At 38.4% G+C, this 19,001-nt stretch overlaps 1 protein-coding gene across 16 annotated transcripts in view; it reads right to left on the bottom strand.

Moving 5' to 3' along the window:
• The window catches only part of Dmd (dystrophin), a 1,571,027-nt gene that overhangs the window by 62,496 nt on the left and 1,489,530 nt on the right, over positions 1–19,001 (bottom strand). For all 16 annotated transcript variants that reach the window (XM_076918257.1, XM_076918249.1, XM_076918252.1 and 13 more), the window contains 2 exons: positions 4,202–4,368; positions 1,815–1,926 (listed from right to left, as the gene is read on the bottom strand). In XM_076918257.1, the coding sequence (XP_076774372.1) occupies positions 1,815–1,926; positions 4,202–4,368 (279 nt within the window). The remainder of the gene's footprint in view (positions 1–1,814; positions 1,927–4,201; positions 4,369–19,001) is intronic.

Raw genomic sequence — 19,001 nt, 5'->3', positions numbered from 1 at the left:
GAATTCCTCATGTGAGACATTGAGGGTCCCTGCTCCAAGCTGGTTCTGATTGGCAAATAAAGTTGCCAGCAGCCAATGGCAGATCAGGGAGACAGAGGTGGGTCTTTAGATTTCCTGGGCAAGGGAACCCAGGGGAAGAAGGATTTAGAACCAACCGCCATGCAGGGGAAGCAGAAAGATCAGGCCTGAGAAGTTCAGGACAGAGAGAGACAGCCAACATATAAGAGTCAGGAATCATGGCCCAGGAGGACTGCAGCCCAGGGCAGCCAAGATGGACTATAGGTTTAATATGTAATAATTCAGGAATATCAGAGGGGAGAGTGTGTAGCTGCTTGGCAGTTTGGGAGTGGCCCCACCATTGAACTGCTTAAGGCATGTTAAAAAAATAAGGCTCTGTGTGTGTGTGTCTTTCATTTGAGAATCTGCAACACTGGAGTGGTAGCGAGGAACTTATGCTGCCACCTCTGGGCTAGTAGAGTGGATTAATCTACTACAGCAACAGGTAGATCCCTTACATCTCATGTACCCTCCAATGAGGTCAACCTGTGACTTCTAGATTCTGTTAGAGACTGTACCTCATAAAATAGAGAAAGATACCAGTCTTTAACCTCTGTCCATCACACATAAACACATATAAACATACATAAATAAATAAAAATGAAGAAGGTCAATAAATGAAGGCTACTTGATGAATGATAGCTTATAGAAGACTTAAGCCTAACTTCAACTTTTCCTCTTCAGTAGGTCTTAAACTACTTAGTTGGCATTAATATCAGTGTTCACAAATTGATATCAGGCAATTCATAGCATAGTACATTCTCGAATCTTTGTAAGAGGAATAATAGTAAGGGAAACAGTTAAATACTTGAAAGGATAACCATTGATGGATGAAACCTATGTTCTATAGGAGAGCAGAGCCTCTGTAAATCTTGCTAAAACATAGATTTTGATTTATAAAACCCAGGCTGAGGCCTGAGTGTACACATTCTGGATAAGCTTCCAGGACCACTCATTTAGCAGTTCTGTGTCTCAGTAGAATCTCTGAGTCTATGTTCATACCATCTCACTACAATTTTTTTTCCAAAACATACCTGCTGTATGTTTTAATCTGACATGTTTGAAGTTTCTCCATATCTTACTTATAGACACTTGGGCAAATATTTTAACCTCAAGACAACAGAGTCCTCACCTGTCAAAAGATACAAATAACAATACCTATTGCACTATAAGGGAATTGAAAAGGTAATTGTTTACTGATCATGTAAATGTGTTATAGTATGGCCATGTAAAACATTTTTCATGTGTCAGTTGAAACTATGACACTGAGCTAAAAGGCAAACTATAGTGATAGAACATGGTAGGTTATGTGCTTTAAAGAATACATATAGTACTCTCCTCTAAGTTCAACATGCCCTATGGCCATGAGCCTTCTTTATATAATTGCTAAGGCTGCATAAGAGAACTGTAAGTCCTTACAACATGGTAAAATGTCAAAATGTATGCATTCATTCAGAGATATTTATTGTGTGTGTAATACTTGTGTTTGGTATCAGTACCTGCCTTGTATGGGCATAGGGTGGTGGAAAAGAAAGAAAGAAAGGAAGGAAGGAAGGAAGGAAGGAAGGAAGGAAGGAAGGAAGGAAGGAAGGAAGGAAGGAAGGAAAAAAGAAGGAAGGAAGGAAGGAAGGAAGGAAGGAAGGAAGGAAGGAAGGAAGGAAAGAAGGAAGGAAGACAAAACAGCATTAAACACTGCATATCCATATCTATAATTCACCTCAGGTGAATGAACTCTTGTCAGAAGGACATTAACTTACCGGAGTGCAATACTCTACCATGGGGTAGTGCATTTTATGGCCCTTTGCAACTCGGCCAGAAAAAAAGCAGCTTTGGCAGATGTCATAGTTAAAGTGCTTTAGGCTTCTGTACCTGATAAAGAATAGAAACAAATGCTTATGTATTTCTTCAAATCATATTCCCAAAGAACACTTTAGGCAACCCTCTCCCACACTTTTAATTGTAGAAACTGAAAACAGTGTTCATTGGTCCTCACATAGGAAGCCATTAACCTATTCCTCCAGACTTCTCCAGTGCCTCTCCTAGAGGATCAACACATTTTGGTTGAATGATTAGCCCATAAACATACATATGGAAGAAATTTTTTTCAAAAAAAAAATCTACTCTTATTTAAACTACACTGGAATTCTTTCAGATTAAATAGAAAGGTGTGGCCAAAATTCCTGGACTTTTAAAGACCAAATACTCAAACATAAAAGATATGAAATACTGACACACCACACGCTGCCTATTCATCACAGGGATAAGAGTCCTCTGAAATAATTATTCTCACAAAGTTACCAAAAAATAAAGTTACTCATAAGTAATCAAAAATAAAAATACCACTTAAATCACTTCCTTTCATTATAAACTCTAAAATTGGCTGGTATGATTCACCTTCGTGTCAATTGAGAGTCTCTTCTATCTCTTCAGAAATTCCTCACCATACTACCCAAAAATGATATCGCTACCAGCACCACCAAGAACAACAACAGTAGCAACAATGTTGAATTAAGTGGAAGATTTTCTAATTTATAAGTACTGGTTGATACATTTTCCTTCAGTCTCGGCCTACTCTATATACTTGCTTCTTTCCTCCTGATTTTTGCCTTCTCAGATAAGAGCCTCAGCCAATTCAGATAAACATATCCCTGTTGTCACATATGGAAAAGTGGGAAGAAAAGCTAGCTACATTTTTTTTTTTTTTTTAAGATCTCAACCATCATTCGAGAGGGGATAAGGAAGAAAGAGAAGTGCTGATTCTTAAAATAATCTAATTTGATAATGGCAAAAGAACTGAAGCTTAAAAAGGGGGAGGGGAGGCTCTCTTAGGTCCTCCAAAGCACAGTAATTTTTTTTCTTTTATAACATTTTCCTGTGTTGTATACAAATCCCACTGGCTCAGGAAGCTGGCTCAGGAAGATAAGAAATAGAATGCAGTTACCTGCAGCTCCACCCCCACCCCAGCCTTGCAATCCCTATAGCACCCTTCTCATCTGCCAAAAATCAGGAAGGAAAGAAGGTATATTTTGTAAGCATCTGTCTAACTAGATTTTAGAAGCGTTTAAAGTTTGTTTCTTTTTAATAAAACCTCTTTGTAAGCCGCATGAAATACCAAAGGAAAAACATCAATAGTAAAAGAACTGAAATTTTAAAAAGAAAGTAAATAAAGTAATAAAACAAATTTAAGCACCACTAGAAATGTGCATTTACTAATGCTAAGTGAATTCTGAAGGGGAATAAGCTATATAGCTAGTATATAATCCTGTTGCTTATACATGCTATGGAAAAGCTCATATTAATCCAGGTGTTAAAATGCATCATCATTTCAAAATTAGGACATGAGATAATTATTAGGTTAGCTCATTTAAAAATATTCTACTTCTCCAAATGGGTTAATTTTTTCCATGTTGTTTTAAGAATGCCCAAACAATAGTGTGCTATTTCCCCTCTCTCACACCTTTACATACATATGGCATACTTTCTGTTTTCAGCTGCCTTTTGAATCTCATTTGTTTACATGTTTTATCCCCTTAAGAGTTCAACAGGATGCTATGGAAAGAATAGAATCAGATTCAAAAAGAAAGAATAAAGTTCTAGGATGCCTGGAACAATTCTTGTTACTTGAGGGGTAAAAAGAAGTGCTGCCAAGTGAGAAAGAGACTGAGCTACCAGGATACGCCTTCCCAGAATAGAATCAACTCTTCGTTTTATAACTGATTCTTGGAGAATTTCTATAAACAGAAAAGGCCATGAAAAAGAAAACAAGGGTAAAAGTATTTTAGTTCCAGGAAGGAGGAGGTACAGTTCATCTGGATACCCTTGAAAAACAAATATCTCTGTGGAGACAGGTACTCAGTCTTGCCCAACCAAGACTGTGGTTGGGAAGAGCTGAAGAGTGAAGGTGGAAAGAGACATCTGCCTAATGAGTCAGGTCCACCAAAATAACCCTGCGATCTGGGGAACTGACAGCCGTGATCGATGTTTTAGCTCCATCACTTTCTCTCCCACTTTAGAAAGGAACAAACTCACAGCAACTGGCATGGGAAACAAAACAAACAAACAAAAAAAAAAACCCAACAACAACAAAAAAACCCAGTCACGACAAACTGAGGGACAATGAGGTGATTTTGTTGAATCCTAATACCTGAATCCAATGATTGGACACTCCTTACAGATGTTACACTTGGCTTGATGCTTGGCAGTTTCTGCAGCAGCCACTCTGTGTAAGACGGGCAGCCACACCATAGACTGGGGTTCCAGGCGCATCCAGTCAAGGAAGAGAGCAGCTTCAATCTCAGGTTTATTATTGGCCTGGGAAAACAGAAGAAGACAAGTGGGGCAATAGTATGCAAAAAAGAGATGGTGTGAGAGTAAGAAGGTATTAATTTATTTAGGTAATAAATCAAAAAGAGAAAGAATAGCAAGAATCACATTTCCCAGCAAGGGCCTCTGTAGCTTTTCCCTCGCCGGCTAATCCCCCTTTATCTGTCAGAGCCAACTACCCCTCTGGTAAATTGTTATTATTACTCTGTCTAGCTACTAAATGACAACAAAACCAAAACAAGACATAACTTTAAATATAAAGCAAAAATACATAGTCAAATGAGACTCGATTTACCTCTAGTTTTTTTGGACAAGTATATAAAAGTTAAGTGCAAAGTGTTTACTGATTAAAATTTAAAAGAAAGAGGTGAACACCTCAAGGAAGTATTGATTCTCTTTTTTGTTCCTCTGCAGGAATTCCACTTCTAAAATCTCATATTTACAGAGAAAACAGCCACTGATCATGACAGGAGAGAAGTAGCTTTTCAACAGCTATACTCTAATTGATGGCAGGGCTTATCCTAGTCCTCAGCCACCCTAGACTCTGAATTCTGTCATGGTGCTCCATTGCTTCGCTACTTTTCTCTTTCGAATCTCAATTTCATATATGTGATTCAACTCAGACAGTACAATCATCTTAGCACACTCAAAACATGTTAACCCACAGGTTGACTGGTGTTATTGTAGTCATGCATTTTAATCATACCTTGTGTTTTTAACCTTACATGATTGTACTTTTCAGTATCATTAGATAGATTTATAACACATACTGGCTTTTTTTTCTATTTGTTGTCTAATTAATCTCACTCATCCAACTGAAATCAATTATATTTGAAGAATATCTTTCAAAATTTTCTTTTAGAAGATGTCTGCTGTTCATGGCTTTCCAAAATTCTGTAGCAAAATATCTCCTTTTAAAGCCATACGCTTAATAGCAGTACTTGGTGGATATAAAATTTCATATAGACAGTTTCAGGGGATATTTTTCTCATTTTGTTTTAGCATTTGAAATGTTATTCTACTTTTGTCTCAGTTTCCGTGTTACTACTACTGAAAAGATTGCCATTCCTATGAAGATCATTGCTCTTTTCCAGAGGGTTCCTGAAAATGTGGCTTAGAGTCTTTAATCTAGAGTCTTCTCAGTCTTGATTACAACAAATAACACCTCTTCCAAATTCCTTCTCTATTTTGCTTACAGTTATGTCATAAGCTAAATGTTAGTAGTCCACACTCTGCATTGTATTGGTCAGGTCGTCCCTGGAATCTTCCACTTTATAATCCTTCATTTGTAAACTTCCATCCCTAATAATTTCTTCTGCCCTATTATCTGGGGAAATACCCATTTCCTCATCAGTCTAGTTTGCTATAAAGTTTTAAATCTTTTAAAATGTAGTTATTTATTTTATGAGTATGTCTGAATATCTTGGTATATGGATATATACCTCTTGCATGTAGAAACCTCTCAGAAGAAGAGTTGGATGTCCTGGAACTAGATTTGCAGACGGCTGTTAGCCACCATGTCAGTGTTGGGAAATAAATTGAGTTACTCTGCAAGAATAGCAAGTTTTCTTAACTGCTGAGCCATAAGAAACCCCAAATTTTTAAAATTTTCATTTTAAATATTTTTAAAATCTTTAAAATTTTAACTACTATGAATTTCTTTGCAGTAATGGAAGTGGGACCTAACATCTTGACAATATTATGTCAGTATCACTGATCTATAATCTTAGCATTGCTTATCATATTTTTTGATATCTAGATACTCTATCTGGTCAGTTTTAGAGTCACTTACAAAGCTTATATGTAGTTCCCTGAAGATGTTTTCATTGTGGTCTTTTATTTCCTAACAGCACAAACATCATTCAAAAACATAATCTGCCAGCCTGAAGCAGCATACACAGGATGCTCGGGAATCTGTAGCAGATTCTCTGCATATGGCTTCCAGTTTAGTATTTTTTATAGAATTCCTGAGTGTGTGAACAATGAGTTTCAGATTCTTGTGCCTTCTCTTGGGCTCTTTTCCTTCTATTGGTTTGTCTTTTCCAACTTCAATGTGATACTTTTGTTTTATCTTATTATATTTAAAAATAATCTACCTAATTTTCACTTACTTTGACTTCTTAGTTGCCTAAGATTTTTTTTTCATAATTTCTGGACATACTTTGAACCACTGAACCACGTTCTCCATAGATGACTTCATTTGGTACTGCCAAAAATAGAGGGGCACTACTTACTCTAAGACCATTTTAAATTAAGTATATGACATGGTATCCTTAGTAGAATACAACCAATTAGTGAAATGCCATCCCATCCTGCCCCTTTCAGCACACACTTTGCTAATAAAGCATCTAGCCACATTATGACAGAATGACAACTAGATTTGGCCCCAGGCCCCATTTTACCTTGTAATGCTGATCACTGCAGCAGTACTCTAGTCTTTACTTACTGCTAATGACAAATGTAACACCAAAATAATGAGCTATTTAGCCTTGGATTTCCTTGTTACAAAATGGTATCAATGCAATCTACTGGTCAAAACCATTTGCCAATCCCTTTCCTCTATGTGAGAGTCATCACAGACAAACTGGGAGTTTTTAAAAGGAATCATTGAATATAAAGATGAGAAAAGATCATGCAAGTCAATTTATTCTTTTCAAAGGTCTGACATCATGGAGTTGTATCTCAGGTTCCAAGTCTTAGCCAGTGCCAGTATATTCACTCATATAGCCACTGTCTAAGTATCACCCAGGTGAACATCTGAACATCCTGAACATCTCTGTAATGGACCCCAGTGCCAAATGTTTCATCATGTTGAGCTGACATCACAGCAAACAAGCAAAGGATGGGAAAGTTCTAAATTCACAGAATCCAAACCCCAGCTTTGCTACTCACTACCCATGCAACCTTGGGAAAATATCTTTATCTGTATGATTTAACCTTCCTCTGTTGTGAAACTGAAATTCTGAACATTACCTGCTTTGCAGGGCTGTTTCAAGATTATGTGAGCCACCAAACTGAAAAGGCATCTGTATCAGTGTTTGGCATATAGCATGAAGCATGTTTGCAGGGGTTATCATTGCCAGCATCAGCCATCTGACTGGAAGCCTATATAGAACCCAGGCCTTCATACATGCTACCTTTAAACAGCTTTTTCAAGGTTTATCAAAATGGTTCCATGTTCCTTTTATTTCTTCTTCATGTGGCGCATCTCAGTTTACCAATGTCCTTCCAAACAACACTTTTCCAAATATGTTCTGCTTGGAATGATACCTTCATTGCTCTGTATGGGGCAATTAATCACTTTTATTTGATCTAGACTACAATTTCTGTTCAACTCAACTCTGGGTCAGTGTTTCCCAGTACATTCAGCAAAACGTTTTAAGAAAAGAAGGTCAAAGTAATTAAGGCTTCATCATCAGGATTTCGCCAGAGAAAAAACCATGTTAATATTCATTTGACCTAAAATTTTCCCAACTTATAGTTCAGTGACCCCAAGAACTTTTTCCCCTTTGAGTTTACAATGTCTATGAGCACCACACCTACATTAATGCTCAGCTGAGCATTATGGTGAATGCAGGTCTCTTCTGCTACCTAGAGTTCTTTCACACTAATTGGGATTTCTTGCTTTTCACATCTGTCAAGAAATTTACTGTTGGTTTAAGTCCATCGTAAATATCTCATTGGTTTAAAGTCCTGATAACAGTAAATTAACTATTGTTCCCAACTTAGGACTTTTTCTATTTCAAAATATGTGCTCTCTTCACATTTAAAAGGTACTGGTGAAGCTAAGCATGGTGGCTCGTGCCTTTAACTCCAGCATTCAGAAGGCAGAGGCAGGTAGACCAATGTAAGATCAAGGCCAGTCTTGTCAACATAGTGATTTCTAGAAGAGCAAGGGCTACATAGAAAGACCATGTCATAAAAGAGAGAACAGTCATGGAGAGTGAGAGGGGGGAAGGGAGGGAAGGAGAGATCGAGGGAGGGATCAAGAGGGAGAGAGAGACAGAGATATTACTGCTTAAAGCATTGAACAGACCACAGACCAAGAGGCATTAAACACTTTGCAAAAGCCTACACGTTTAACTCAACCAGTAATTCTGTCCTCTCTGGTTGTTGAACTAGGAATCTTCCCTGTAGTATCATCTAGTATCTGCTGCACACATTTCTCCATCACACAACGACATGGGAGACTTTGTCAAAAGAACTGCCAAGTGATCAACTACACAATATACCCTATAATAATCTCTTGCTTCACTGGTCTAGAAACCAACTTTAGGAAAATAACCCTTTCTAGCCAGAAGACAAACCATTATAGAAAACCAATAAATTGAAAAGCATTACTAATCCATTACTATTTATAGTATGAATTTACTTATGCTTAATTAGAACCTGTTAGCATTCCTTTTGGCTCTGCCCCACAGTTACCTAGCAACAACCAGGTATGCCTGACTCACTATAAAACGGGCTGTTCACCCCCTCCTCACTCTCTTACCCTCTTACTCTCTTACCCACTTACCCACTTTGATCTTTCTCTACCCATTCCCCTTTCCCCTCTCTCCACATGTTCCTGGTGGGCCTCTACTATCTCTCTCTCTCCCTCTATTCTCTTTGTCTCTGTCTCTGTCCCTGTCTCTCTCACTGCCTTTCTCTGCCTCAACTTCCTTCCCCATGCCCTGAATAAACTTTATATCCATCTATGCTATATCCATCGTGTGGCTGGTACCTCAGGGGGAAGGGATACCTCAGCATGGGCCTATAGAAGCACCCCTTCCACCTCTCCATACCATGCCTCTAACATTCATATCCTGGGTTTTTCTCTTTTTACAAAATACGACATTGGTGCCAAGTGAGTAGGATTTAGAAACTCTCACATCTCCTGCTGCCACATGGATGTTGCAGCCATTGGATTGCTCTCTAGACCTATCTCCTCAAACACTGGTGAATTGGTAAACTCCTGCCCCCCAACTGGTTGGTGTAAATGTCCTTAGTTCTAAGAGAGGACTAGTAAGCTCACAGCCACCCTATAGTGTCCTTGAGGATGGAAGCATTCACAGTTATGACAGGTCTTCTCACTGACCCTCCTTTCTAGGACCTCTACCCCTGGTGAGCCCCTACCTCTTGTGCTCTCTGGGAAGTGCTTCTCCCTCTACCTCTGAGCCCCAGAGCTGAACTAGAGCTCAGCCTCCAGTTCACAGAATTATGAACTAGTGAACTGGCCTGGCTGCTGCCTTAGCTACCACATTTGTCCTCCATACTTGGGAACAAATCACTAGCTCCTCTCCTACTCTCACCCAGAAGGAATCTTCGCCGCCATGCCTCCTGGTCTCATTTACAGGCTAAATTTGGCCCCATTATCCACAGACCAATAACTCTACATGCCCACTTAAAGGCGATTTATAACCTGCCAGTGATCCAGCTATCAGTAGGCCCTCCCCCCTCATTCTCTTGAAACTTGCTCTCTGCTCCCATCCTGGCCTTCTTGATTCTGCTGCCTCTATGTACATCTGCCTGCCCCTACCTCCCCACCCACTACTCACCAAATTTTCCCACCCCACCCCAGTACTTTGCTCTGCAGAGCCACTGCTGCAATCCCGCTGCGTCCATCACCCCTTGCTCTCTGGCTCAAGGTACAGCATTCCTGCACTACTGCCTCCAACCTGCCTGCTCAACACCACTGCCCTTCACTCAGTGACGCAGGCGCCAATGCCCTGCCCCACACAGCCCCAGCACCTGGAGAGCACAGGCTCTCCTGAATGAGCAGAGTTGCTAGGAGACAGAACACTGCTTCAGGCACTGCTCTCTGTCCCACCCGATATTCTGCTGTATTGAACATCAGGCCTGCTCCCACCGCCACTGCCAACTGCCAAGCCACTCAGCAAGTGCTGCTTAGATTCCTCTGAATGTTTATCTTTGCCATGCTTCTGTTGTTCCACTCTAAGATCCACAGCCACATTTCTACAACTCCATTCTACGGTATAACATGTGACTCTTAGTCTCATTTTAAGTAGGGCAGTCCTGTGACTATCCACCATCTTTGTTGTGGGCAGATAAGGTTTTGTTGTTATTGCTTCAGCACCATCTTAGATAAAGACAGTCACATGGCTGTCGATGGCTTCAGCATGATGCTTGTTATGGGCCGTTCCCAGTTCAATGCTTTTAGGAGTGCAGCCTGTCAAAGTCACTTAGCAATTAAGATAAGGCTTTCATTCTATCCTGCCTTGGTAAATAATGATTTATAAACAGTAAAAAGTTAAAGATCTCTGCCTTAAATATATATTTAGCCTTGTTTTTGCGACTGTCATTAAGTCAAAATGTGCTCTCTTTATTTGCTAGATACATCTAGAACAAATAAACAAATACAGATTGTCTAACTCAGATATGCTTAATAGACTGGTTCTCAATCTTGTCAGAAATCTGCTAAATGTAATGTTAAATGTTTGGGCTTCCCTCAGATGTTCACGTGTCTCCACCAGTCAAAGATAGTTGATATATCTAGGTTGGGTATTGGGTTACACTTCTGATTGAGCATTACCAAACTTATAAAGCCTTTGATTAACATTTTTAAAAAAATGTATAAAAGCAAAAAGGAAAAGGGGGCATGGGACAGGGGTTTTCTAGGTAGGGGAAATGGGGAAAGGGGATGGCATGTGAAATGTAAATAAAATATAAAAAAATTTAAAAAGACAAAAAAAAATAAAGATATATTTCAGATAGAAAAAAATGTTTGGGCTTGTTGTGATAGAGACTCCCAAATCCTGACAGTTTATCCCCATGGTCTCCTAAAAAGATATGGGCACAGAGACAAAATTCAACCTGGATTGTGATATGATAACCACTGCGAAAAACTGCTTCATTGCCTTGCTCACTGCCAGGGGTTGGCCTACACTGTGTACAAATAGAGGATACGCTGAGAATCAAATGTCTCACATTGCCTAAGTCAAGGTGGGTCATTTCTCATTTCACATGTACCTACTCCACAGGAAAAAGCTTTTCGTCGTCTGGACCTCACAACCAGACTGACTCTGCTCAAGTTGTGATGGAGACTGCAGGGACCTGGAATCTGTGTAGGTAGTGGACTAGAGACCAACCTCTATCATTTTAATTAACACATGACTCCTAGATTATAATTTATTCTTTCCAGATTTCTGACTACATTGATAGCTAAGCTTGACATCTAGAAAACAGATCTCTATGTAGCTCCTTACCCCAAGGTAATCCACCACCTTACTAGCTCTTTAGCAAAGTCATTAACTAGCTAAGACTGCCAGATTTCTTATCAAATACAGACAGGTTTCCCTTGCTCACAGACTTCACAATAAAGGATACACAAATTCAAATTCAGATATAAGCTTTTACATATATAACCTATTGTTACTTCCTCATCTAAACTCAGTTTCCAGTGACTAAATGTGCCATGTTTCCTCCTCGCTTTGCCATTGTCTTAATATTTACCAATAGAGTTCTTATAAATTAGCCTAACCCTAATAAAACATTTCACTATACAATCCACTTTTATAAACACAAGCTCAGTTTCCTTTGGTTGTCTTTTAACTATAAACTTAAAGTGTTTCTCACGCTAAATCTATACTACAGCTATCATGGTTACAAATATAAGCTTCCTTTGGTTTTCTTTTAACTATAGACTTAAGGTATTTCTCATGCTAAACTATATGATCAACTATCATACTAATAGAGTCAAGGTTTTAACTTAAATATGTTTCCCATTATGATAGTGAGTCTGCTAGACAGAAGGAAAAAGCCCTCCTTGTTCCTACTGCTCCACAAAAGAATTTTGTCTTCCCTAAGCTCATCTTTAAAAATTATCATGTTGTTAACAAATTTATCTCTTTAGTAAACTTGTAAGCTCTAGGAAACCCACTCAGATCTACCTCTCATGGAACCAAATAGACCCTATTCAGATAAGTACACCTTCCAATCAATAGCATACGTTCTTACCTGTCACCTATTCCAGAGGGTGGGATTCCTCTCCTGTTTTTGGGATTGGGACTCCCCTCACCCCAAAGACCAAGCACCTAAAAAACTTTTTTTCCTCCCAAACTTATTTAACTTCATTCTCTACCTCTAATATGTGTGTGTATTTGTGTATGTGTGTGTATGTGTGTGTATTTGTGTGTGTGTGTGTGTGTGTGTGTGTGTGCGCGCGCGCGCGCGCGTGCATGCTTCAGCATCTTGTAAAGTCCAGGCATTTACTCAAAAACTACATCTAGGACAGCGCCAGAGAAGCAACTTATAGATGCTCCAATCTACTCTCACATATTCTTTTACTAGACCTGCTCCTTCCCATCTATCCACACATGGTTCCACAGACCCTGGACAGCAAAGAAACATCCAACTCTTCTAAGTCATTTCATTAGCTCTTAGAATGATCTTTAAAAATTAAATAAAAAAATAATTAAAAGGTTAAAAAAAGAGAGAGAAGGATTATTGAGAGGGTTGACTAACACTAAGGGCTAGTTGAGTGGTCATATTGAAACCTACTACTGTAGAAGCTTCTTAAAATATATATTTATATGAAAGCAACCTAAGTGGAGTCACCATATAATGGAAGAGTTAAAGCCCCAACTTGACATTTTTTACTACCAAGTGAAACTCCCAGTGCCAGAAATAGGTTATATCTAATGAAGTTGTTGTCCAAAGGGATGCCATGGATACCCCCCAAACAACTCAGGTTTTTACATGAATCGATGGTAAGGTCTTATTGCTGAAGACAACATCTACATAACTCATTGAACACAGAAAAGTCAAGCTGATGTCTAATGAGAGCCTTTATCCCTAGTGACTAATGTTCATGGTACTGGTACATACTCTGCACACTAGCAGCTATAAACCCTCCAATCTACAGGTGACCTGCAGGAAAGATGTGCAAATGCAGTAGTGGCACAAAGTTTGTGGGAGTAACCAACAACTATGTGATTGACCTTAAGACCCAGTCCAAGAAATGAAGCTCATGCTTGAAACTGCTTTGGTGACCAAAATACTGAAACTAGATAAGCCATGGACCTATAGGAAAACCAAATATTATTGTTATGCTAGCTAAAGTACCTCAGCAATAAAATGACTCTCAATGGCATTCGCCCATTTTCATAGATCATTTGTCTTTTCCAGCCATCATCAGAAAAGCTTCCACCTGTGGTACAGGAACAAATACAGTGACTCATAACTGGATAATGTGTAGAGAATAAGAAACCTGGAACAAAATGGGATGCTTCCATCAAATCTCTCCCCTTAGAGCTCAGGGAACTTTGTAGAAGAGAAATCGAGCTAGTGGGGATGAAAGACACCAAGGAAACAGTGCCTTCCAAACACAAAAAGACTGGCACACATATGAACTCAGAGACAGTGGAAGCATGCACAGCATCTACAAAGGTCTAAGCCAGATGATGTAACAGCTCTGAAAGGGTAAGTCAACATAAGCCCTCATACCTAAACAAAAGCTATCTCAAATTTGCAACTGCTTGCAAAGGAAAAATTAATTTTCTCCAATAAAGTTTCACCAGGTATTGCAAACCACACTTAACGGTAGACCCCATGATCAGCAGTAAATGAACAATGTGAAATGAACTCAAAAGTATATTTGAAATCTTTTTGTCTCATATTGCATTGTTTGAGCATTCTTTATCTTACTGATCTTTTGCTTGTATATTATGATCTTGATTCTGGGTTTTTATGGATTTTGTTTCTCTCTCCAACAAGGCCACACCTCCCAATATTGCCACACTCCCTGAGCCAAGCTTATACAAACCATCTCTCTGTCTCTCTGTCTCTCTGTCTCTCTGTCTCTCTGTCTCTCTGTCTCTCTGTCTCTCTGTGTGTGTGTGTGTGTGTGTGTGTGTGTGTGTGTGTGTTTCTCTTGTGCCTGTTTGATTTATAAAGAAAGCAAGACAAAGAAGGTAGAATAGGGTGGGTGGGAAGGATCAAGAGAAGATGAGGGAAGGAAATCTATGATCACATATATTATATAAAAAAAAATTCTGTTAAAAAAGTTGGTGGCTTCCAAGGAAGCCAATCAGTTTTAAGGATTTGACTTCTAATAGGTGAACCATGTTCCAGTGGATGGCCCCATATCCAAGGGCAGCACAAAATGAACCTGGCAGGTTATTTTTTAAAGACATTAAGAGTGGCTGTTCATTAAGTCCAGCAATAGGAAGTCAGAGGCCAACCTGGTCTACACAGTGAGTTCAGGGCCAGTTACAGCAAAAAAGGGAGCTGTTGGAGAGATGAGGGATAGAGCTGGGAATTTGGGGAAGGAATGAACATGATCAAAATATATTCTATGAAACTCTTCCTGAATTAATAAACATACTATATTTAAAACAAAATAAAACCTGGCCACAACTAACCCAGAACATAGAGATGTGACATAAAGATACCACAATAATTAAGGGGTTGAAAGACCTAAGAATAGCTTAAGAGAAATGGGATTATTTAGCCATGAAAACAGAGGGCAAAAGGGAAAGAACAGCTAAGAAAGAGTGGCTGAAAGGGCTATGTAATAACAGTTTTCAATTATATGAATGGCTCTTGCACAGGGTCTTGCAGCCATCTGTTCTATCCCTCCACTGGGTACTGAACAAGAAGAAACAGGCTTAAGCAGCATGAAGAATTTGGGCTGTAACTCACACGGAAGAACTTCCTGATGCTGAAAGTTGTTAAAGCATTAGTGTGAATTACCAAGGGAGGCCATAGACGATTCTCTTTCAAAATACTACAGATTCTCTAGTGCTTAAAGGTTGGAAATTCTCAACTTTCTTTCCAGCTTTTAAGACACAAGAGCCATCATTTTGGTTCTTTTAAAGCTCACCAGTGCCAACTGACAGCAATGAAGATAAGATATGAGAGTTCACATTCTGATTCTGTTTCCATCTTTCATTTTTATGACAAAACTACTCTGTATCCCCATGGTATATTCCCTCTACTTTTGTCTGGCAACAAAGAAGAAGGAATTAAAAGCCAGCTCAGTTTGTACAAAGATATAATAGAATTAGAGTGAAAATCCAACTGAAACTTCATTCTGATCATTTTTAGGAAATATATACATACATAAACACACACGTTACATATATGTATGTATACACACATACACACACAAATATATATATATATATATATATATATATATATATATATATATATATATATACACACACACACACACATAGAGAGAGAGATGTATGGATGCATGAGTAGGAACAATGCTAAATTATGATGAGGTATTCTAAAAAACATATGTCAGTCAATGGATGAAAATAATTCATATGGATTCTTTATATACATAAAAACTCAAACATTTTGCTTTGTCCATATCCAGGATGACTTTAGCCTCAACCTTAATGATGCATTCAAGTCAACTGGTTGTCATTACTGTTATTCTTCACAGCATATTGGAGAGTGGTTTTATATAAATGTCACTTTTTATACAAATTTAAGTAGGTGAGAAAGCAGTTAGAACAAAATCCTGATATTTGGAGTTTCTAACCAAAGGATTTAACTACCAGTATAAGAAATATAAGAGAATTAAATGGCAAATTTGGAGATAATGACTTGCTAAGTTATCAAAAGACCAACTGGGTGCCAGAGTTCAAACTGAATTCTCGTATTTCTCTCAGGATAACAGCATCATTTCATAGCTACGGAAAAAGTGCAACTGAAAGGTTTCTCAGCAAGCCACAAATCTCAGCTACCAAAAAACCACATATCTTATTTTTAAGGGAGGACAACCAGCATTTCTACTCTGAGATTTATGAGAACCATGTCAATACTTAACAAATAAATACAATCCATATTGAGAAGGAAATATTATATAAGAGTCTATATCTAGTTATTTGCACACAAAAGAGCTACAAACCTAGAATCCAGACTTTTCTATCCATCCATTATTTGTTTCCTAAATTGAAAGTTTTTCAAAGGTAGTAACTGTGCTTCACAGGCCTTCTATAAAAATTTTGCATATTTAATTGTTGGTAGGAATTAATTTTCAGTGTGGTCATTATTTTTTAAAAGAAAGGCTTGTAAGAGCCAAATAAATTTATAATGAAACCAACAACAGTAAAAGTAGCCCAGTGTTCAAAATACTCAAGTTACATAGGTTATCTAAGCCAGAGAAAACAATATATGCCTGTTCTCAAACTGCCCCAAGTTTCCTTTTAAATAGGTTCGCACAAATATTAGCTGGGTATATGCCATAGTACCAGCATTTGGGAGGTAGACTTAAGAGAATCAGCAGTCCAGGGCCAACTACAGCTGCAAGGTGAGCCAGACTGGGTTACATGAAATCCTAACTCAAAGCACCAAACAAATGTCTCTCTGCCAGATTACCTGTCATGGTATCACACAAAAAAGATTATAAACTATGTATAGACTTTGTAGATATGTTAACAATGATTTACCATAAAACATAGAGCATTCACATGGAGAGTTTTAGGAAAATATTCACAGGTGAGTAAGACAGATTGTAGCTCAGTGGCCTCTCAACAAAGGGTAATAGTATGGTTCAGATAACATGTGACAAAGTTGGCAGATTTTTTGGTTACTACATGAAGGTGGGAAGAGGCTCTACGAGCATCCAGTAGATAGAAGCCAGCATCCTTGAAACATCCCATGATACACAGGCCAACTTCCCACAACAAAAAATTACATTTATTTTGACCTACTCTATCATAAGCACCAAGGTTAACAGTCATGATTCACATGTCAGAACTAAGAAACCAACATGATTCATCTGCAATAACTGAACAGTGGACTTTCCTGGGAGCCCTACAGGGAACCTACCAGGTAGGCAGCAATCTTCTGTAAAATAGAAACCAGGGAGCTGTGATGGGTGTGTTTGGCTGTTGCCTGGGAGAGAAATGCTATATTGGCTCACATACTGTGCATAGAGAGAATGAAAGGGACTGGCAAATAAAATGCCTCAGAACCCGAGTTGCACTGAAACCTGCTAAAACTGTAGACCCTGACTTGCTTTGAAAACAGGAACTCTATGCCATGCCTGAGCAGTAGGAAAAGTAGCAGAAATAAATTTGATCATGGAAAATAATTATGTCGAGACAGACAAGACAGATGAGCTGGTGCAGTTATGTGCGTGCATATGTGCTTTGCACACATACGTGTATGCATGAATAGAGGTATGAATAGAGGTTAGAGGAACGACAACAACTAAATACACAAATACTGAATGCATATATGGCTATAGAATTCTTATTAAAAGAAAACGACACATTTAGAGACAACACTGGGGACAAACTACGTATTTTTAAAAGCCTGCTCTTCCTGGCAACTCCATTTGCTATTTTCCCTAGGAAGATGTTCTTTTCATAAATCCAAATAATCATTTCAACATCACTGGCACTGTGAGCAGACAATGACATGAACAGCTAACAGCTCAACTTTTGTGGTCCTGACTTTTCAAAGCCATACTATTGAGAAAGCTTTACGAAATTGAATTGAACAGGCTGTACACAAGGATTTCCAACTGCAGAGTGGGCTAGTCAGGGTCAGACAGTATAGAACAAGCAGTTCTGACTGCTCCCTGAGCTGTTATTGCAATGTCTTCAGCAACCTCTAAATCTACCAAGGGCATCAGTGGAATATTTTACATAAGAGGGAAGTCTACACTAGCACTGAACATAAAAGGCAGAACAAGCACATGTTGTAAAGAATATTAATGACTCTTCTTCCAAACTATCCCAACTTTTATGAAAATCAAATGAGCAATAAAAAAATCCCTCTATAAAACTACACAAAACCTGCGTGTAGCAAATAAAACAGAAAGAAAGTGACAGTTTCATCCTCCTAGACACAGATACTTGTGTTTTGCCTTTGAGTTGCTGAGGAAACTAGTATAGGGACACAAGGGATCATTTATTTGAGGTCCTACACACAATGTTTTTTCATGCTTTGCTCTTAGTGTGCGCTAATTCTTTTCTGAGAACCATCTGTTTTCATGTAAAAGGCCACATTCTATGTACAAAACTGTTTCCTTTGCCCTACAGCTTTCTTGCAAGAGTTATTACCCAGATCAGGTAAGACTTTGCTGATAATGCCCAAGCTTTGAAGTAAGTACAGTAATCTATTTTCCTTTCTGCCTTTGGCACACTTAGCATATAATCAAAGAAACCTGGGGATAAGTAACTCTTAATATAATCTGTTTTAACATTATGTTACAGATGAAAAAGCCAGCCCCAAAGAGGTTAAAGACATAGATGTCTCAAGATTATTATTTTAATAATAAAATATGGATGCTTAAAGGAGTATTAAAAAGGGAGGACAAAAGTAATGTCCTATGGGAACGTGGAAGTTGATCTCCAAAATTCTTTTGGAACCCTTGATTCCATAATTTGAAAGCCCTAATCGGTCATAGCTAAGAAACCCCTTCTTAGGGAAATGTAGAGGTACTTAATTTTATATTGAACTCTTTACTTGTCTACAGAAAAGCATATTGATAGTGATTTGGCAAGCAAGTGAGTTCTCCAAAATACTGTAATGAATGTGTATATATATATATATATATATATATATATATATATATATATATTCTGATCACCTTCTTAATTTTTGTTTTTATCCATACATGTTCTTCTGAGCATTAGATGCTATGGCATATA

This window comes from Arvicanthis niloticus, chromosome X (assembly GCF_011762505.2).
Source record: "Arvicanthis niloticus isolate mArvNil1 chromosome X, mArvNil1.pat.X, whole genome shotgun sequence".
Taxonomy (NCBI): domain Eukaryota; kingdom Metazoa; phylum Chordata; class Mammalia; order Rodentia; family Muridae; genus Arvicanthis; species Arvicanthis niloticus.
This window is presented reverse-complemented; position numbering and strand designations above follow the sequence as displayed.